Source organism: Malania oleifera, chromosome 6, assembly GCF_029873635.1.
Source record: "Malania oleifera isolate guangnan ecotype guangnan chromosome 6, ASM2987363v1, whole genome shotgun sequence".
NCBI classification, from domain to species: Eukaryota; Viridiplantae; Streptophyta; class Magnoliopsida; order Santalales; family Ximeniaceae; genus Malania; species Malania oleifera.
The window spans coordinates 17,147,554-17,169,670 of NC_080422.1; the positions used below are offsets into that span (position 1 = coordinate 17,147,554).

A 22,117-nucleotide genomic window follows, 5' to 3' on the forward strand; every position below is an offset into this window, starting at 1 on the left:
ATGAGAAATTTACAAATCTAATATAGTTGACATAAATGCCACTAGTGTAAGTAATGTTCCCAATGTAATATATGTCATTATGTTGAGCAAGACTCTCTCATATCTTCCTTTAATTTTTTTTTTCTTTTCTACTTTGCTCTTAGACAAGTTAACATAAAAAAAATAATAAATACTTTTTATAAGTACATATGTCAACAAGTAGTATTTGATTTACACTTAAATAAAGTACTTATTTTAAGAATTAATTTTCAAACTCATTTTTTTAGAAGAATAATTATTTTCTAATAAAATATCTTTTAAAAAAAATATTTATAGAAAAAAGTACTTTCAGCTCCACAAAAGACACCTCATTTGTGAGTCAATGGTTCATTTTTTTCTTTACCATATCTAATTTTAACTAAAAAAAAAATATATCTCTTAAACCAAACTAATCACAGAACACCAAACTAAACTTATTGAAATTTAAATTTTAGCTGAACCAATTTAGTCAATCAAACTTCTCAGTTCAATCGATAAATTTAATATTCACTAAATCCTTCTCAGCTCTACTCCCACTTGTTTGGTTACTTTTTGTTCAATTCCTCTCTCTCTCTCGTCTCTCATTTCATCCATTTTGTCCCCCCCCCCCCCCCATTCTTTTCCTATTCATTTATTGCCTCCTCTCTCTCTCTCTCTCTCTCTCTCTCTCTCTCTCTCTCTCTCTCCATTTGATTCAACATATTATCATACTTTGTCTGTTCTTTTTCTTTTTTTCTTTTCGTCTCTTTTATCTATCATATCTTAGATTAATCTTTTTATCATGTCTTCAGTTTCTTCTTTTCGTAATAGATTAATATAAACCATCCATTTTTGCTGTTGTTATCACTTATGTCTTCTTTCAAGAGTCATTCTTTTGACATAGCTTTAATTTAATATACAATAATAACAATTTCTCAACTTTCTATGAAACTACAGATAAACTCATGCTAAATTAAATATTGCCAATAAATTTTGTATGTACAAAATTTTGACAAATATATATGGTGAAGTGTTATTCTTATTAAAGGATACAACGAAAAAAAAAAAAAAAACGGAAGAGATTTAACTTCTAAAGTCTTATATTCTCCTTCAAGTTAAAAGCACGAGGCATGAAAACTTGGATAAAGACCTACTTATAAAAAGAGGGATCTTAGTTAAAGCGAGAATATTTTATAATAATTTAAAAATTTATATAGTTGTATATACCATAACACTAATTTGAGTATTGGATAAGGTCCTCGAAAAGTCTCCTAAATTATTTCTTGCAGATGATTAGCACAATTTGTCACTACAAAGATTAAGACATGATTTTTGGCATCAACATATTAACACTCCTCCAGTTAAGAGAAATTTAATTACTTCCTAGATAACGATCCTTATACCTAGAGGGAAAAAGATGAAGAAAAAAAAAAAACGAAAAACCAAGTGGAGGATACCTTGATCTCTCGCTCCCCCCCCCCCCCGACCAACAATTACCTCAAAAAAAAAAAAAATTAAATAAATCAAGTGATTCTTAGACTTGTATTGATCTTGAAGTTGGTCAATTTGTTTACCAACAAGGAGCATTTGGCAAATGATGCATATTGTAAATCTCATTTTTCGTGTCGCTCCACACCTCTCTTACTGTCGCTATGCTTTTAGATTGATTTGTTATATTTTATCTTTCTCTTTCTTTCTTTTTACTTTTTTGGTTGATTAGGATTGCCATTTAGATATTTAACTCTTAAGTTTGGTGAAGTGCTTGAATCATTTGTTCATGCCATTTCTTAATTTAGGAATCCAAACAATTGGTTGAGTGCTTAAATCTTATGTTCACGTCATTTCTTAATTTAAGAATTGATGATTTATAAGTTTTTTCTTGTAGACGGATTTTATCCGATCAAAGGTACCTATATTTCATCTAAAACTCAATTATCACACTTTTTATTTTACTTTTATTCATTGAATTACTTACTTTAGATATGTGTTTTCCCTTTTCATGTGCATGATTGAACTGTTTTTATCTATATATTGTTACAACATTATCTTTCTCTCGTATACAAACATCTAAAACGAATCATGGAACTCAAAATTAGTCAATTTAATGGCAGAACTATTCAATATTAAAGAGTTGATACAAATTAACATGAAAGAGTCTTAAATTTTGACTCATTAAGCTTTAAAATAAATTTAAACTAATTAGATATCTTTTGATAGGACGGGTGTGTAGACGGCATTGATACCTTAACTTAGAGAAAAATTAATTAGGTGCTCTCTTTGCTGCATCCAACGTGACAATTGGGTCAACTCTCGTTTGAAATATACCAACAATGCAGACCAAACTTAACAGTTATACACTTAGATTTAATTTAATATTTCATAAATTACTAGTTAATTAGGTGGGTAGTAAGAATAATTAAATAAAAAATTATTTAATTAAGGTTAACATTTGAATAGCAAAGATTACGATTTTTCAATTAAGAACATATACCATCGATTCGATTTTAAGAAGGGATTAAGTTCATTGAAACAGGCCGATCAAACCAGGAGCTCGAAGGCAACCAAGAAGCATTACAAGGCAGAACCAGGAAGAGCGAAAACTGCAACCAGAAAGCTAAGAAAATGAAGGAAATCTAGGAGAAAGAGGGTCCAAACAAATTTAAAATGGAGCTGTGACAGTACTATCCCAAATAAGGCAACTTGGGGACAAATTCCTCCTAATCTGCAGAGAAATCTGACTGCCGTCTGCTCCACACAGAGAGATTGCTCAGTGCCTTTCAGCAAACAGCTTGGGTTGCGGAAACTTTGCTTTAAAAAATTATGGAATTCTTCTCCTTCCAAATCTGCCGACATAAGGCTGCCGAAATGGAATCCCTTAAATCCCATCGATTCGATTAATAGCAATAGGAATCAAGTCTATATATAATCTAATTTTCCACCACCCAAATTAACATCTCCCGAAAATTACTCTAACCAGCATCACCAACTCTGCACCCATACCCTGGTTAAGCTGCATGCGGTCGTGCATGCACCCTTTCACAATTGAGTTGCACTTGCACCTCTAGCTAGCTAGCCTGCATGCACCACATGATATCACAGAATGTATTATATTCACCAATTTCGAAGGGGCGATTCAGGCATTTACAAGGCACTTGGAAGAGTGGGCGGGTTGTCCTGTTGTGAAGTGGGATTAGGACCAAGTTGCCCAAGGGGTTTTCTGTTGATATGGATGCTTTTCTGCTTGAGGACAAGACAAGGGCACATGGAGATAGAGAGAGAGAGAGAGAGAGAGGGAGAGAGAGAGAGAGAGGGAGAGAGAGAGAGAGAGAGAGAGAGAGAGAGGCAGAGAGAGACATTCCCTAATTTGATTTTTTGTTTATTTAAAGAGAGAGCCGCTCAACCTTTAATTTGCTTTTTTATTTATTTAGTACTTAATATTTGATAATCACCCTTATTCCTCTTAATTTACTTTTCTAGTTATTTATTTGGTACTTACCATTTGATACATTTGCTTTCGGATAATTTAAAGAAAACGTTCTTCATTCCTTAAATTTGTTTTCTTGTTTATTTAGTGCTTAACATCTGATATTCCTCTTCATTCCTTAATTTACTTTCTTTTGTATTTATTTCTTAACGTTCGAAATTGGCCCTTCAGTCCTTAATCTGCCATCTTATAGTAGGAGGTCAAAATAGTAATTTCAATTTTTCAGTTATGTTATCTTAGCCCTGCCTATCACTTCTTGTCCCTTTCCGCCCTCAGCACTCTCCCCAATACCACTCAAATATTCAGGAAACACAATCTCCCCCACTCCCCGTCACACCATCATCCCTATATATACCATCCCCCGTCTCCTCCTCTTCCTCCTACGTTAATTTGTCTCATCACGCATCTCAATACCACCGCCGCTCCTACTCTCTCTCTCTCTCTCTCTCTCAAATGCCTTCACGACTCTCAGATGCCTACAAAGCCCACCCTCTCCGCCTCACCCACGAGGTGGTGGACTTGGGTTCGGTAATACAGCTGCCCGATTCGCACGCCTGGAACGCCGGCGACGGGCACCCCTCCGTCAACGGTCGGAGCTGCACCGAACCTGGGCTGCTCCCAATAATTGATCTGGCGGCGGCTAACGCCCTTGAGCTGCTGGGCCATGCATGCAGGACTTGGGGCGTCTTCCAAGTCACCAATCACGGCGTCCCTTCATCGCTCTTCGACGAGATGGAGGCCGCTGGCGTCGACCTCTTCTCGCTGCCGTTGGAGCAGAAGATGAAGGCTGCGCGTGCCCCTGACTCCGCCACCGGCTACGGCCTCGCCCGGATTTCCTCCTTCTTCTCCAAACAAATGTGGTACGAAGGCTTCACCATCGTCGGATCCCCGCTCCAACATGCTCGCCAACTTTGGCCTCGGCATAGGGATTTCTCCAAGTTTTGGTACTCAACACGTGCTCGTGCACGTGCAGTGATCCCATCTTTTATTTATTCATATTTTCACTTTTAGTATCATGAAAATTTACTCTCTCTCTCTCTTTTGCTGTCTAACATCCTCCAGCTCGAAACTCCAACCTAAAAATTTGAGGACCCTACATTTCATTTGCATGGGAGGATGGACTTGTGATGGACAAAACATAATGATATAAAATTATAAATGAAATTAATTAATTTCGTACTAATTAATTTGAACACAGATTAATTTCGGAGGGTCTATGTTAATTAATTTTATTATTTATTTTCTTCTTCTTTTTTTTGTGGTGAAAGCACCATTAGGTGTCTAAACACAAAAGCCACTCCCTTAATGCAACTAGAAAACATCAGCATCAAAGGAATGGACCCACAGGGATAATCTGCAGTCACAACACCTAAAGATCAATCCACTTGCTCTTATTTGTCTAAAATTATAATAATAGTAGTTCTTTAATCTGTATTTTTCTCCTTTTCGGCTTCATAAAATTATCTTCTAAAGGGCGATTCTAATTTGTTCCTCCCCCTTCTGTGCATTTTGTATTTATGCAGTGAAGCGGTGGAAGAGTACGATGAAAAGATGAATCAACTTGCGGCGAGGCTATTATGGCTAATGCTGGGTGCTTTGGGAATTACCAAACACGACGTCAAATGGGCCGGTCCAAAACGAGACTTCAAGGGGGCGTCTGCGGCCCTGCAACTGAATTGCTACCCGGCTTGCCCCGAGCCGGAGCGGGCCATGGGCCTCGCTGCCCACACCGACTCCACCCTCCTCACCATCCTTTATCAAAACCGCATCAGCGGGTTACAGGTCTTCAGGGAGGGAACCGGGTGGGCCGCAGTTCCACCCGTGCCCGGTGCACTTGTTGTCAATGTGGGAGACCTCCTCCACATAATCTCGAACGGGTCATACCCGAGCGTTCTTCACCGGGCGGTGGTGAACCGGACCCAGCAACGCCTCTCCTTCGCATACCTATACGGGCCCCCGACCGCTGCTAAAATCGAACCCCACAGGAGAATGGTGGGTCCGAGCGATCCGCCTCTATACCGAGCCGTGTATTGGAGTGAGTACCTCGGCCTCAAGGCCAGGCTTTTCAACAAGGCCCTTTCGTCGGTTCGCCTTGTCAAATCTGGAAACGATTCCACAGAAACGGAAATGAAAGAAATAAAACACTCGAAAAAGGGTGGCTGAGAGGAACACTGTAGCGGAACGGAAATCAATTTTGTGAGGCTCCCACCAAAGAGGATTTTTGTGGGGAATTTTGGGAGAAGGAAAAGGGGTTCTGTCTTGTGCTATTAAAAATTGCAGTAACGATCTTATGTTAGAATAATAAAAATGTAAAATATCATCTCTGTAGTAGTAATTAATGGTTATAATTAACCAAATACACTCCTATTTCACGAGAAATGCGAGCAAATAGATTGTAATTTCCGTGTGCAAAGGAAAGGAATTCAGAATGGAAATTAGGAGGGGTGACGAATTAGGTTAGTTCTCAGGAAAAGGGTGGATAGGATAAGTAGTATAAAAGAGGAACAGGACTATGACCCAAGACCAGGCCAGACAATTCCCTGTTGTGTCTTTTGTGTCTGAGCTTATGAGAGAGAGAGAGAGAGAGAGAGAGAGAGAGAGAGAGAGAGAGAAATACCCACTCCAATATTGAAGTAAAGGAATTGAAAGACAGATAAGCCGACATCTTTTTGCCAGATATGAAAAAAGATCCTCCCACCTATGCATGCCACAGTGACCAAGATTAAAGTGGTTAAATCATCATTTCAAGATCTAAACTTACGCAAAAGCCATATTTTTTTAATAAAAAAGCTGTTCCAATAATTCCTTACAGCATGAGAGAAGGATTTCAATTTAAGAACATGAGGTGGTGATGCTGATTGTCCCCATCAACCTGATTCCTTCTCTCTCTCTCTCTCTCTCTCTCTCGGGAATTACCATGGGATTTTTGAATTATTACACAAGCAGGGCTGTCAGTCATTCAAATGCGTGGTGAAGGCACTGGGAGTTGAGGATGATACCATCTCTGCAATCACGTGGACTTTACATTGCCCAGCCAACCTGCAACTTAGCAAGGGTTGTTTCTGTTTTTTGGTTGTTCTGTTTCTAATAATTTTCCTGTGAACTCCAGCAGCTAAGCCGCACTCAAAGAATTTCAAGATGCCCTTCTTTTCCCCAGATCAATAAACTTTATCCCTAAAAATAGTGATGCCCAGCAATAAAAAATAAATTAAAAGAAGAGAAGGCAAGGAAAAAAAAAAAAACAAATGGAGTAAATTAATAGTAAAACATACATAAGGTCGGTTGATCCTAGTTACAGCAAAATTTCCACAATCAACAGACAATGAAACAAAAGAAGGTTTGAATTAAAAAGCAACCATGTTCATGCACACTGTACTGCCTCATAGCATGGTTCCTAGCTTTCAACGCCAGAGACAGCTGACATTTAACTTGCAGCATGTGTAATAGGATGTAGGTTCTTCCTCTTTTTGGCAGAAGAGAGAGATTCAGTCCATCAAGCTAGAATGGCCCCACTGCACAAATTCATGCTGCAGGTGCTTCTGAATCAAAGCGTGGATTCAAATGCCCTTCATCTTGGCATGTTCCTCGAACTAATTTTCATGAAGAAAATTGGGACATTGCATCAGCAGCCCAGCTCGCAATAAGGAAAGCAACAGCAAACTACGGCCGAAAGGTAACTCTAGGCTAAAACCTGGCCACTGGTGAGGACCGGAAAAAGCTCAACATGTATAGGAAATGAGTACTAGTAAATTCTGACATCCACTGGAGCAGCTTGCAGTTTTCAATCCGGCTTGAACTGACTGATTATCATTATAGGAAGGAAAGACCTATTGGGTCTCTTTCTTTTGTCTAGCTTATTTCTTATTTCTTAAAATACCAACAATGTAGCTCTTCCATATTTGCAACAGCTTATAACTACTGTATTCACAATTTTGAAATTTATTTAGTTTGAAAATTGCTTAGCATGTTCCCCTTAACTCTAGTTATCAACAAGAGGAATACGAATGGCTTGGCGGAGATGAGGAGTTATAAGAGCCTCAGTCTAGATGTTTTTTTTGTTGTGCTGCGAGTCAAATGAGACCAAGGCTAATATTTTTCTTTCTTTGCATGTTTTTTTTTTTTGGTTCGTGAGACTTTCACTCTTAAAAATATAGAATGGGAAGGTTATATGTACTAATACTGCAAATGCCTTTTTTTGGATTCTAAGGCTCATGAGCACCGCCAGAATTTTGAAGAATCTAAAGACTTCTCTAATTTTTCTTTGGAAAAAGTTATTTCGCTTCCTTACAGGAACATTCTCGAGAGATTTGGGGATTGGGGATTACCACCGTCCGATATTCTGAGGGATAGGAAGCAGTATAGAAATTAATTTTTGCTTCTTCAAACGATATCCCGTTCTCCATCTCCTGTACTCTTTCCGTCTTCAATAGACTTTTTGTTATCAAAAAAAAAAATTGCACATTCACAGCATATACTTGATTGTTTTAAGAAGCCAAAGCATTAAAATTTTATCATTCACTGTTTTCATACATGCTGTAGCATGCTTTTATATTTAACTAAAAAGTAAAACTTTGATGTCATCACATATCAGAGTCATTTTAAGTCAAATCCATCTTTAATATTTCATAATCAATTTGACTTCAACTTGAACCAAATTAAAGTAGAGTATTTTATGAATGGGAATCTCTTTGTTAGATCCCACTTTTAGTTGGTTAATAAAACTTGATTTGCTGCTATGTTAGTTGATTAAATATCCATAACAGTGTACTAGGTTCTAGTGCCCAAACTACCCTTTATTCTTCTCCGTACCTTATATATTGGAAAACCAAAAATCCACACTTCAGAATAGATTCCCTCAATAATTTTCTATCTTTTCAAATGATTAATATCCCATTTACACCTAAAAGGCTAAAATTGTCCAAAGTCCTTGAAATTGTGCCACTAAAACTCATGCTCTCCACTTACATGCCGTGCAGGCGCAGAAATGCATATGAGCTAAACCAAAAGGCAGAATGAAAAGGTCAGCGGTTCTTCCTGTCTAACGCACAAAATTTTGGCCAGTGACATTCTTAGTAATTTCCCCACCCAAGCACTTAATAGGGAACTTGTAAGTTTCCCAAGTATGCAACACTAATAAGTATCCGGTGCAACTGTCTCATGGTTTCACATCCATAGGTGTTGTACAAAGCAGAATCGTTTTATTAGTTTACCTGCCCGATGTACTGGGTCACGGGCTAGGAGGTTTTCTACACTCACGCAGCTCATACACCAAACCTACTTTAAGTGTTGCCAAGCAATGCTTGCTAGCTCATGGAAGGAATTTAGACAGCAGAGAAGCAAGTATCCAGTGGAACCATTTCTTAGTTTTACAGCCCCAATATGATTAATATTCCTGGAAAGAACTTAAGACAGCAGAGAAGCATTAAATATCCAGTGGAACCACTAACTGGTTTTACAACCGCAACATGATTAGTATTCATGAAAATAAGGTAAGAGCGCAGAGAAGCATTAGGCATCCAGTGGAACCACGTCTTGGTTGTACAGCCACCACATGATTAATTAAAATTTCTGGAAAGAACCCAGAGCGCAAAGAAGCATTAAATATCCGGCGGAACCATTTCTTGATTTTACAGCAACTACATGAGTCCCATGCCTTGAGAGATACACGAGATGAACAAATATATATATCACAATGGCTCGGTCAATGTGACATGCAGTGGATGCCCCTCCTGGAGATGGGAAAGAGTACTCAGCAGAGCATATTTAAGAGCTTCAAGGAAGAAAGCACTCTCATCCGTCATGAACTGTGGTAACATTGCACAGCATGTCTAGAATATGATGCGTCCATGTTAAGTACAAATGATGGTCATGATTCTGGCCAGTGACACAACTTGAAGAGTTTGGAGCATTTTAAATATGTCCTCAAGAGTGTTGATGCCATGGAATTTCTCCAGATTCTTGCTAGAAATTCCTCAATTCCCAAAGGAAAATTCTAGGAATCTTTAGCCTAAAACATTTTTGAATAGTTTACAATATATGAAAAAACATTCAACAGGCAACAGCATGGGCACAAATGAGAGATTCAGCTAGACCATGTGGAGTGCTGGATAGCGCACAAACCAGGATAACTTGAATGTAATTGCAAAATCTCATCCAGTTTATTGTTTTTGTTTGGAAGTTGCAGTTTTTTGTTTGATAGTGTGGTGGGGTGAACCAATACCACCAGGGATTCAATGGAGTCAAATAATGCACCTAATACATCCAATGGAGATTTGTACTCTACAAGTCGTCAATTACCAAATCAATGAGGACTGAGAGGCATCCCAGAAGTCAGGGTGCTGAATGCTGCCCCAGTCCCAGACCATTGGCCTGGGTTTGAATCCTAACCCTCCCACACTGCTTGCAATCCAGACAAACCATGCCCACCCCCAACCTGCCATAGGAGTAGCATGGGCTTGCCAAATAAAATATGGATGTAAATCAGTGTAATCAAGTTCTGCTGATCTCCCTTCCAGAATGTTTGCTGATTTATGTGCATGCATACGAGCCATGTATGCATGTAAATAAATGCCTGCTCAATTTATCACAATAGATGTGTCAATGTAACATGCAGAAAATATCCCCTCCTCAAGAAGGGAAAGAGTCAGAAGAGCATATTAGAGGGCTTCAAGGAAGAAAGCCCTTGGATCAGTCAAGGACTGCTAACACTGCACCATAGTCTAGAATGAAACACATCCATGTGAAGTACAACTGATAGTCATGATTCAGCCTAGTAGCACAACTCAGAGATCTTGGAGCATTCTACATATGTTTTTAGGACTCTGTTGATAACATGGAATTTCTCCAGAATTCATTAGAAATACTTACTTTCCCATAGAAAAAAATAGAAATACTTAAATTAGTTTAGATCCTTTTTGGAGTAGTGCAGAATATACTGAGAAAAGCATCCAGCAAGCAACAGCATGGGCACAAATGAGAGATTCAGCTACGCTGCGTGGACTACTGGAGTAGTAGACAAACCATGATAACTTGATTGCAATTAACAAACTCTGATCCAGTTTGCGATTTTTGTTTGGAAGTTGCAGCTCTTTGTTTGCTAGTTGTGGCAGTGCAACAATACCGCCAAGAATTCAAACAGGGATTAGGCAGTCCAGAAGTCAGGATGCTGAATGCTGCCTCAGTCCCAGGCCAATGGATTGGGTTTGAATCCTCACCCTCCCTCACAACTCACAATCCAAACACACTGTGCCCAACCCCAACTGCCCAAAAAGGGTATGCGCTTGCCAAATAAGGGGTGGGATCATATCAGTGGAATCAAGTTTTGGAGAAATTATAGAAATTGACTGCCCCTCCACATGTTCATGTGCCTCTTGTTTAGATGTGTGACACGTGCAATGTGGGTCCCATTCATTATAAGAATAATACTCAAAAAAAAGAAAAAAGGGACCCATATAGCATGCGTCCTGTTGTGAATTGTGTCTCACATTCCAAGGAAAAGCATGAAGAAAATCAAAGTGCAGCAGTGCAACAGGGCAGGATTTCTATTCTGTTTGAAACCGTCGACGATTTTCCTAAAACTGTCAACGGTTAGGCTCGGAACAACCTGCGCAATTTTTTTGAATTTTGAATATTTGGACGTTATTTTGATTGGGTTTCAGAGGGAAACTTCTAAGGAGGCTTATATATACATATAATACGTTGTATATGGTGTGCTTTTGTGCCTTTTGTGCGCCAAGGGTGCCAAGTGTGGTTGAGAGTATTCTGGAGAGAGTTCATGTACTATTCATGTAATTTGGACAATGAGATAGTGAATTATTTCCGTTTGCTCCCGTGGATGTAGACATTGTCGAACCACGTAATTATTGGTGTCATTGTTCTTGTTATTGCTTTCTTTATATTGTTGTGGCTGTGAAATTGTTTTGTATTCACCATTAGATTGCTGCATTGTTTTGTTTCATCCGTTTACACAATTATATATTCCGTTGTGCATTTTTTAGGATTTTTGCACAACAATTGGTATCAAAGCATTGTTGAAATGGCCTTTGCATCTTTGTCTACGAAATTTGACGTTGACAAATTTAATGGAACCGAGAATTTCGGTTTGTGGTTGAGAAGGGTGAAGAATCTTTTGGGGCAGCAAGGCATGATGAAGGTTTTATACAGAATTCAACCGAATAGCATGTATAAAGCGACTTGGAATGAATTGGAGGCAACGGCAGTATCAACCATCCGACTTTGTTTTGACTGATGACATGTTGTATCACGTCATGGATTAGGATTCTCTGGGATCATTTTGGCAAAAGCTAAAAAGCCGCTCTAAGGGTTCATCAAAATTTGCAAGTGTAGTGGAGAAAGATTCAGAATGCAGTGATGGGGATATGCTATGTTTCATCATCGAGTTCTGAGTGCCTCATGGATGATTCTTGGATCCTATATACCGGATGCTCTTATCCTAGAAAATGGTTCAACACCTACAGATCAGTTAATGTTGGTTGTGTTTTGATGGGAAATGATATTTCATGCAAAATACTTGGTATTGGAAATGTCAAAATCAAAATATATGATGGTGTTGTAAGAACCATATGTGATATAAGGCATGTAACGAGTCTAAGGAAGAATGTAGTTTCATTGGGCACTTTAGACTGTAACGGGTATAGTTACAAATCTGAAAGTGGAGAAATGAAAGTGTGTGAAGGTGACTCAATAGTGATGAAAGGAGAAAAGGTAGCAGGAAATATCTATGAACTGCATGGTGTTACGATTGTAGGTGGAGCTAAAGCTGTAGAATCTGAGTCAAATATTTTGTGACATGCAGTTATGACATATGGGTGACTACATGTATTCAGATGTTTGGGGACTAGTGAGGATAGCATCACGAGGCAAACATATTTTTTTCGTGGGTGTATCACAAAAGATCTTGGTTTATCTCATGTGACACAAGCCTGATGAGTTTCCTAGATTTTAACTTGTGGTTGAGGTGGAGAACCATACCAGGAGAGAGATCCTCAGGTCAGTCATTGAGACTGAGTACGTTGGTTTCATTCAAAGAGTTTTGTGAGCAGGGCAGGTTATATGCCGAGCTTGCAATGTACTCGGTAAAATCAGTGAGTATGGCGCGTTTCTTGTGTGACCGATCGCCAAAGGTATCGCTTAAATGGAAGAGTTGCATGTGAATTGTGAGCAGATTTTGTGATAGACTACTCGGTTGTGAGTGGATGTCCACGGGTGCACTATTCTAATGATGAAGGATCTAGGCTTAGTATTATGTCTAAACAGTACATCTTTATGAGATATAAGAAAGGTAGGTGGAAGCTGGATGATTTTGTGGCAAGCAAAGGGGTGATAAAGGACATGACTTTTGGTGAAAAAGTCATGAGGCAACGTACTTGGGTAAAGGAAGAGAAACAAATGTCAAAAAACTGCAGCAGTAGCTTACATGTAATTCAGGTGGAGTTAAATACTCAGGGCAGAGATGCGGAGAGTTCTATCCCTGGTCAACAATATCACGGTTTAAATGGGCATGTGATGCAAGTGGAGCTACAGATTCAAGGTAGAGTTGACATTATTCATATTGCAGAGAGTTTCAACTCAGGAGACCAACAAAATCACGGTGGGTCCATGTGCACTATCATATCACCACTAGGGTATAAATTTGGCATTCTGGTGTTTTATGTATTCATTACTACCAGCAGCAAGATTCCTACTATTTTTCAAGTTACAATGCATGGCAAAAAGGAAAAATAGATGGATAAGAGTCATGATAGAGGAAATGAAGGTATTGCATAAAACCCAGGTGTGTGAGTTGGTAAGGTTTTCAGTGTGGAAGAGGGTGTTAGAATGCAGAGAAGTGATGTATCTGTTGTGTGTGAATGACATGTTATTGGTTGGGAAAGGCTTTGACTGAGGCTTATCAATTGAGAATTTTGTTGAAAGGTTTTGACATGAATGTGTTGGGTACGGTCAAGAAGGGTCTTGGTTTGTTGATTCACATGGACAGGACTGCAAGGAGATTGGTGCTATCTCAGGGTGGCTTTGTGGACGGAACCGCAGGAAGACTTCATTTGCCATCTCGGGGGGGGGGGGGGTAGTATTATTCACATAAAGAAAAGAAAAAAAAAAAAAACAAGGATAGGAAACATGAAAAGTGCATTACAGTGAAGGATCATTCAGTTCACTTATGAAAAAGTGGTGTTTGGATGCTTTTTTTTTTTGTTTTTTTTTTTTTGGATACAAAAGAAGACTTTATTATTAAATCTGAAAATCAGAGTACATGACTTAAGAGGACAAGGAGTTCTTGCAACCTAGCTAGAAAAGCAGAAGAAAAACTTAAACGGTGAGGAAAATACCAAAATGAGAAAAAGCAAAGCACATTAAAAATTTCATGACAAGAATGCGGACTTCCAATCTCTAGCAAGGTGAGGCCCCTAAAGAAACCAAAGGTGTGCATAGAGGAAAGTTGCTAGCCCACAAATGTCCTGGACAAGTTGATCACTTTTTGAAATCTTAGCATTCCTCTCTATCCACAAGGTCCAAAGGATGGCAAAAACAACCTCACACGATAGAGCTTCGCCATTCATATTCATTCTGAATCCCCTAAAATTAACTAAAAGCATGTCTCTCACCTTTCCGAAAAGCCACCCCCACTCTTCCCCCACCAGAGAGATAAGTGCATTCCAAAGATACAATGCTTACTTTTATTATAAGTGTTGTATGAATTTACTATAATTATAATATTATTATCTCAACATATAGTTAATATAGTATTACATATAACAAAATGATATATGATAATAAAATTAAGTCTGTAATAGCATTATTAAATAAACTAACACTTTCAATTAACAAGTATTATCATATAATAATATTATTATAATTATTTAATATAATTTATATATTATATTACATAATATATAAAATAATTATTAATTTATGTTAATAATATTATTATTACTTAAATTAACATTTTCATCAGTTAAAAATGTTAATATTTTTAATTAATAATGTTAGTTAACACTTAACAATGACTATTTTATTATTAATTCGAAAATATGATGAATTATTACAATAAAAATAAGTTTAAATTTTAGAGGAGGATGGCAATGGTGGAGGAGACAACAGCACATTGAGGCCACAGAGGAGGAGGTGCTATGAGGGGGCAACTGTAAGGACCGTCCGCTGATCTGTATTTCAATTCTAGATCGAGGCAAAGGTAATGGTGGAGGAAGTGGTGAGAGGTGGAGTGACAAAGGTGACGGTGGAGGAGGAAGTCACATGAAAGGTGTTAACTGTGAAGGTGAAGGCGTCCACAAATCTCTATTTTTCACATCTTAAATCAAGGTGAAGGAGATGGTGGAGGAGGCAAGGCAACACAACAAGGTAGAGGTTGTGTAAGACAAACAAGTATAGAGGCGAAATCACGATGAAGGCAAAGGCATTGTGCACAGGGGCAAACAGAGCAAGAGAGGGATAAAGACAATAGTGGTTACGTGATAGAGAGAAAAGATATAATTACCATCATGCCCACAAATTATTTAATTTACACCAATTATGCCACCATCTATGTACAGTCTCCACTTATAAGTGGCCAAAAAAAATCCCAATTTGCTTCTTGGGAAGTACTTATTTTTTTCCTCACAAAAAAACAAAGGGATTTTTGAAAAGTACTTTCTTGCAATAAGTACTTGTTTTGCACAAGTACAATACTTTTTTTTCACACAAGTGTGCATTTTTACAGTAAGTAGTGATTCCAAATGGCACCTAATGTTTCTATTGGCAAGATATTACTTCTAAATTTATTTACAACTCCTATTCATATCTTAGAATGAATGTCTCATGTGTTCAAATCTCCAAAAATTTAGTAACAAAACGAAATGGTAATAATCACAATGCCATTTCATGTTTAATTGTTGTTGAAGAATCAAAAGAAGAACATACTACTACATGCAATTTTCAGCCGTCCTTCCAAGATATTCCTTTCATTGACAAATTGGATGTAAGCATTATCTTGTGCACCAATAAATTAAGGGGAATGACCATTTGATGACAACTAACAAGATCCTCAACAACAATATTGATTTCCTGATGGTCCAGCCCCATGTGAAGGATTCCATATTCTTTTTCTCTCATGCAGCCATGCTTGATCAATGCACCCATTTTCACAATAAATCCTTCATCCAAAAGGAGGAGCTATTTGTAATAAATAAAGGATTTTTCTCACTCAATGAAAGGAGTTTTTTGCAATAAATAGAGGGTTTTTCCTCTTATTCACAGAGATGATTTATCTGTCATAAATAGAGGATCATTTAAAGAAAGGAGAAAAAAACAATAAAGAAAAAATTAACATGGAAAATTAATTGTCTCCCTAATTTGAGAGAGAGTTAATTTGCCTCCCTTTATTTGAGGGAAAGTTAAATTTGAAGGCATGCATATATGCGTTCTCTTTGGGTCTTTCTAGATGGTGACAAAACATGATATTTTAGATGCCCTTATATTTTGACTCTTCCCCAATAGTAAATTCTCCTAACAGAACAACATAAATCTTGTACCTATTTTTGCCCTTCTCTTTCATTACTTACTTAACTCTCAATCACTAGACTTCTGGCCCTAACAAATGAGATCAGAGCTATGTTTGTTTTATCATAGGACATTGAGAAATTTGACAACTCCAGCAGCATTAAAACTCATTTTTCTTGAAAGAAGAAAACTTCATCAGAGACAAGAAAGAACCCGCTATGAAAAAAGGAGGGTTGGAATCTACACATTGATTTTTTCACGATTTTTTTTTAGCCGTATGCATCAAAAGGTGCATGTACGGTTCCTGAGGAATACAATTTGATCCTAATCAATCAACTTTATCGAGAAAGATTTCTTTTTTTAGGCCAAGGGGTTGATAACGAAATCTCGAATCAACTTATTGGTCTTATGGTATATCTCAGTATAGAGGATGATACCAAAGATCTTTATTTATTTATAAACTCTCCTGGCGGATGGGTAATACCCGGAATAGCTATTTATGATACTATACAATTTGTGCGACCAGATGTACATACAATATGCATGGGGTTAGCCACTTCAATGGGATCTTTTATCCTGGTCGGAGGAGAGATTACCAAACGTCTAGCATTCCCTCACGCTTCGCGCCAATGAGTTTTTTGTTTTGAGAGAAAAAAGAAAACTAGGCCTTCGCCATATGAAATATATGAATATATATATATATATATATATATATATTTAAGTAATAGTAGCATGGCACTTCGAATTCGATATGGCAAGCAAAGATGCATCCAGTTTTAACCCAAGAGGAATTGGTAAAAGCATGCTGGGAAAAGAAAAAATTCCTAGTAATTGACTGATTATCAAAAAGATGTGATGGATGAAAAAGCTTTCACAATGATCCAATTATGTCTTTATATACTATTATGAGAGAAGTCCTCTTAGAAAAGGCTGACATCAGTTTATCGCTTAAATGGGAATGGTTGTACATGACAAAGTTTACCACCAATAAATTATGCTTGAAGCACCACTTGTACATGTTGCACATGGCATAAGGGAAGTCCATGAAAACCCACATCGATGAACCCAATTCCATTATCACAACTTTGAGTTCAATTGATGTCAAGATTGAAGAAGATCAACCTTACCCCATTCCTACAAGCATTTCAGAGAAACTTTCCTACTTTGTAGAGATACCATTTCTATATAGGATGTTGAGGCTTTATTATTCTCTAAATAATTGCTTAAAATGCACATTAGAAGAAATAATAGCGACAAACAGGGAGTGGCTTTAGTAGAAACAGAGAGGTCTATGGAAAATTCAAATCAACAATCTAGATCAAGATCAAGGCATGCGAATAAATTTTGCAACAAGTTGCAAGAAGAGAAGGAAAATCAAAGTTGATATCACAAGTTGAAGAACAAGAATAAATAGAAAAAACAAAACTAAAATGGCCCAAAGCAAATGTTGCCAATAATGATCCAGAGGTGCTGAATTTGTTCTTTCCACGTCATAGATGCTTTAAGAATCACTAGGTCATGGATTTGGCATGCTCATTTCATGGGTCCCAATAGGACTTGGTTTTCCTCATACGAATTAGTCTTTAGTAGGACTGTGTAGATTGGCAATGATGTAGTGTGTAAATTGCTAGGATTGGAATGGAAGAATCAAAATGAATACATGGCACTGAAAGAACTCAGCCAAGTTCAGCATTCTCCAAATTTGAAGAAGAATCTTGATTCTTTCGAAGCCTTTGATGCCAAAGGGTACGAGCACTTTGGTGAAGGTGGTGTTATAAAAGTTGGCAAAGGTACACTTGTTATTCTAAAAGCAAAGAAATTACCTCCTAATTTATTTCTTTCGAGATGCTATCGTCTCAAGTACTGCTACTATTTCTCAATTCTCTACGAAAAATTCCAATAGTACCAAATTATGGCATATGATGTTGGGGTTTATGAGTGAGAAAGGACTAACATTGCACAGAAAAAGAGGTTTTCTTTGCGGCCAAAGTACAGGAAAAATGGAATTCTATGAAAATTGCATGTCTAGAAAATACTTTCAATGGCAGCATCCATAAAACCAAATGTACTGCAGATTATAATCATTTTAAACTCTAAGGACGTTCCCATGTTCCTTCAAAAGGTGGAGCCCGATACATGCTTACCTTCATTGATGACAACTCAACAAAGACCTAGGCGTTCTTTTTTAAGCATAAGAATGAAGTGTTCAAATATTTCAAACCGAGAAAAGCAATGATCAAGAAAAAGACTCAAAAGAAGGTCAAGCGACTCAAAACTAATAATGGATTGGAATTTCACTCGTTCGAGTTTGAAAAATTTTGCAAAAACAAAGGCATTCTTAGGCATAAAATAGTCAAACATGCACCACAGCAAGGGGTAGCTAAGTGCATGAATAGAACACTATTGAATAGAGCTCGTTGTATGCCCTCAAATCTTGGTTGTCAAGGAATTTTTTGGTAGAGGTACTTTCTGCTGCATGCTATTCAATAAATCATTCTCCAGCTTCAGCTTTAACGCTCAAGACCCCAAAAAAGGTAAAGTTTGGTAAATTCATTGATTATTTTAATTTAGAAATTTTTTGATCTCCAAACTATGTACATGTTTATGAAGGAAAAATAGATCTAGGAGCTAAGAAATTTATTTTCCTTGGTTATGCATCCGGGATGAAGGGATACGGATTGTGGTGCCTTGTTCCTAAGTCATCCAAGTTTATTATCAATATAAACATTACTTTAAATGGGTCAGCAATGCTTAACCAAAAAAGAAGAAAGATAACATTTCACAATTTATCCAAATCAAGAATAACACCAAGAAAGTTAAGATGGAAGATGACTGACCCTTTGCTAGAGGCAACGAGCCACATGGATCAAACAAGAATATTAGTAAAGTACAAAAGATGCCACAAAAGGAGTCATATAGCATTGCCATACACAGGTTGGGAAGAGAGATCAAATTACTGTGATAGGATATAGTCTAAAACTATTGTCCATGCTTTGACAATTGCACAAGAAACCAATGAAACAGGAGAACCCATTACATATTTAAAAGCAATTTCTTGTGTTGATCCAATAAGTGGTTGACGGTTGTGCAAGAGGACACTAAGTCCTCACACAAGAATCACACTTGAGAATTGATAAAGCCTCTTACAGGAAACAAGAAGATCATAGGTTGCAAATGGGTCTTCAAGGGAAGTAAAAAAGGTATTCCAAGTGTTGAGCATGCAAGGTACAAGACAGTTTCTAAATGTTATAGTCAAAAATGTAGGAGTAGATTTTCATGATGATTTCCCTCCTGTTGTTAGACATACCTCAATATTTGAATTATTATGTCATGTTGCTATGCATGATTTAGAATTGGAACAACTACATTTGAAAACAACTTTTCTACACAATAGACTTAAGAAAAAGATTTACATTCCTTAGCCTAAAGGCTTTATTACTGATGGAAAGGAAGACCATTCTTGTTTATTAAAGAAATTATTATATGGATTGGAGCATCTCCCTATCAATGGTATAAAAGGTAGTTTATTAAAGAAATTATTATATGGATTGAAGCATCTCCCTGTCAGTGGTATAAAAGGTTTGACTCCTTTTCATTAGACAGTGATTATTTAAGGAAAAAATGTGATAGCTGGTGTACTTCAAGAAACATTTCAACTTGCCAGGAGATTATAAATGAAAGATTTAGGAATAGCGAAAGATATTCTTAGCATGGAAATTCACAAGAGTCAAAAGAAGTATTGCTATATATGACAAAAGAATTATGTTGAAAAAGTCCTAGAGTGGTTTGGCATGACAAATGTGAAACCAATTAGCACTCCAATTGCTAATCATTTTCAACTTTCAAGTGTCTTGTCTCCACAGTCAAATAGACTACATGTACAATGTTCCTTATTTTAACTAGCCATGGGCACGCACTATGTGCCTGCTTCACAAATATTTATTTTTAAAGATTTGTAAAAAAAATATAATAAAAAAAGTAACAATGAATTAAATAGTATAAGTATACATTTTGAAAACTGAACGAAGAGGTTAAAGGGGAAGGAAATCTACTGCCCAATTTTTTAGGAATATGATTATACGTGGAATCAGTGTTTTAAAAGGCTCAATCAAGGCTTGCTTAAAATGTCTTGAGGCTCAATCTAAAATACCAAATTCCAAAAAGGCTATTGCATTACATGTTGAGGCTTACGCATTTTTGCAAAAAGTAAGCCTTTTGCGCCTTTTTAGTTGAGGCTTACACATTTTGGGTGTGTGATTCTCAAGTTAGAATTAAAATTGGTTAGAAAATTTTAACATGTTTGTACGAAAGGAATGTCATGATATGAATTTATTTCTAAAACTCTTGAACTTCAACCTTTCCAAAAAAACTGGACTTGAATTTTACATCATGAAAATAGTTTGAACTTTCTAATGGTATAGCTATCACTTGTCATGATTTATGTCATGTATTCAAGTTAGCAATTTTTGAATGGCCAACAAGTATTTTGCGAAGTACATCTAGTTTTTCTTTTTTACACTATTGCGATTTTCTTAATTTTTACTTTACTTTAAATATATATAATTTATTAAACAAATTTTTACCTTAAAAAATAAACTATCAAAAGGCTTACGCCCCAACGCCTTAAGGCTTACGCCTCGCCTTTTGAGGGTTAAAACGCCTCACCTTATGCCTTCGCCTTTTAAAACATTGCATGGAATATAAGGACATTTTGGAAACTAAAAGAAGAGCTTAAAGAGGAAGGAAAACTACTTTGCAATTATTTAGGAATGGCTAAACATTAATTGCAATGTAATTTTTACACTCATACCCTCAAGTGTTCATTTTTTTAACAAATGAAAAAATAGTTTACATAAGGTTAATTTTTGGGTTAGAAAGACGATAATAAATAGGGGAATCCCCTTTATAGTAGTATAGATGCAGCTGTAAGTCTAATGTATGCCATGGTTTGTACTTCTACAGATATTTAACAAGCAGTCAGTGTTTTGAGCAGGTATATGGCTAATTTAGGTAAAGAATATTGGAAAGTAGTCAAAGGCAAGTAGTCAAATGGATACTTTGAAATCTAAGAGTAACTTCTAATGCTTGTTTAGAATTTGGGAGATATAGATCCAATATTCAGCTATATGGATTCAGATTTTGTTGGAGATCTCGACAAAAAGAAAACCCCTTATTGGTTACGTATTCACCCTTGGAGGATGAGTCGTAAGTTGGAAGGCTAGCCAATAACAAATTGTGTTATCCACTACTAAGGCAGACCATAGGCAATAACAAAGTTAGCTAAAGAATCTATTTGGTTAAGGGGTTTAGTTGGTGAGCTTATATCTTGTTGGGACAAGATCATTGTTTATTATGGCAACCAGAGTGTTATTCCTTTGACTAAGAATAAAATGTTTCATAAAAGGACAAAACATATTTACGTGTGGTACCATTTTGCCTGTGATACTATTTCACAAGGGAAAATTATTGTATAGAAAATTGATAATCCTACAAACATGTTGATATGCCTCTAGCATCAATTAAGTTCAACCATCATTGGACTAAATTGGAATTTGCAGTTATTCAAATATGCCCCATGGAGGCATAAAATGAAGAGTATGGAAGAAGAAATTTATTATTCCATGTTAGACCCCATATGACGGATCCCATTTCTTTTTCTCCCTTGCTTGGTCAATGCATAGGCATGTTTCATAATAAATCCTTCATGGAGAGGAGTTGATAATAGTCTTTCCCCTCATTTAAGAAGAGGACTTATATGTTATATTTAGGGGTTTTTCCTCTCATTCAAGTAGAAGATTTATTTGTAAATAAATAGAGGGTCATTTAAGGAGGAGAGAAAAAGTAAGAATATTGACTTCAAGGGGGACGTAATTTGCCCTAATTTGAGAGAGTTCATTTGAAGGGATGTATTTATCAGTGGGTTCTTTTGCGTCTTTCCAAATGGTGACAGAGCGTGACATTTTAGATGCTCTTTTATTTTGGCTCTTCCCCAATAGTGAAATATTCAGCCATCTTTGCCCATAAATGTAGGTTATAGACCGAACCACGTATTCTTGTATCTATTTTTGCATTTCTCTTTTATTTACTTATTTCTCAATTATCGTACTTCTAGCCCTAACAAGT

At 36.9% G+C, this 22,117-nt stretch overlaps 2 protein-coding genes across 6 annotated transcripts in view; one reads left to right on the forward strand and one right to left on the reverse strand.

Moving 5' to 3' along the window:
- Positions 1–3,888: 3,888 nt before the first annotated feature.
- On the forward strand, positions 3,889–5,644 carry LOC131158488 (gibberellin 3-beta-dioxygenase 1). Its single transcript, XM_058113356.1, has 2 exons — positions 3,889–4,425; positions 5,005–5,644. Exons 1-2 carry the CDS (start codon positions 3,935–3,937, stop codon positions 5,642–5,644), a joined length of 1,131 nt encoding a protein of 376 aa, XP_057969339.1. The 5' UTR covers positions 3,889–3,934.
- A 594-nt stretch (positions 5,645–6,238) lies between these two features.
- The window catches only part of LOC131157511 (COP1-interacting protein 7-like), a 46,649-nt gene continuing 30,770 nt past the window's right edge, over positions 6,239–22,117 (reverse strand). For 2 of the 5 annotated variants that reach the window (XM_058111723.1, XM_058111725.1), the window contains one exon: positions 6,239–6,655. In XM_058111723.1, coding sequence (XP_057967706.1) covers positions 6,615–6,655 — 41 coding nt within the window. In that variant the 3' untranslated portion in view covers positions 6,239–6,614. Of the gene's footprint in view, positions 6,656–8,814; positions 9,211–9,482; positions 10,053–22,117 lie in introns of those variants that run through there. The other 3 variants (XM_058111722.1, XM_058111724.1, XM_058111720.1) reach the window with 2 other exon arrangements.

Coding starts and splice junctions, on each gene's coding strand:
- LOC131158488 (XM_058113356.1), top strand. CDS start 3,935: ATGCCTTCACGACTCTCAGATGCCTACAAAGCCCACCCTCTCCGCCTC. Junction 4,426..5,004: donor AGGGATTTCTCCAAGTTTTG/GTACTCAACACG, acceptor GTATTTATGCAG/TGAAGCGGTGGAAGAGTACG.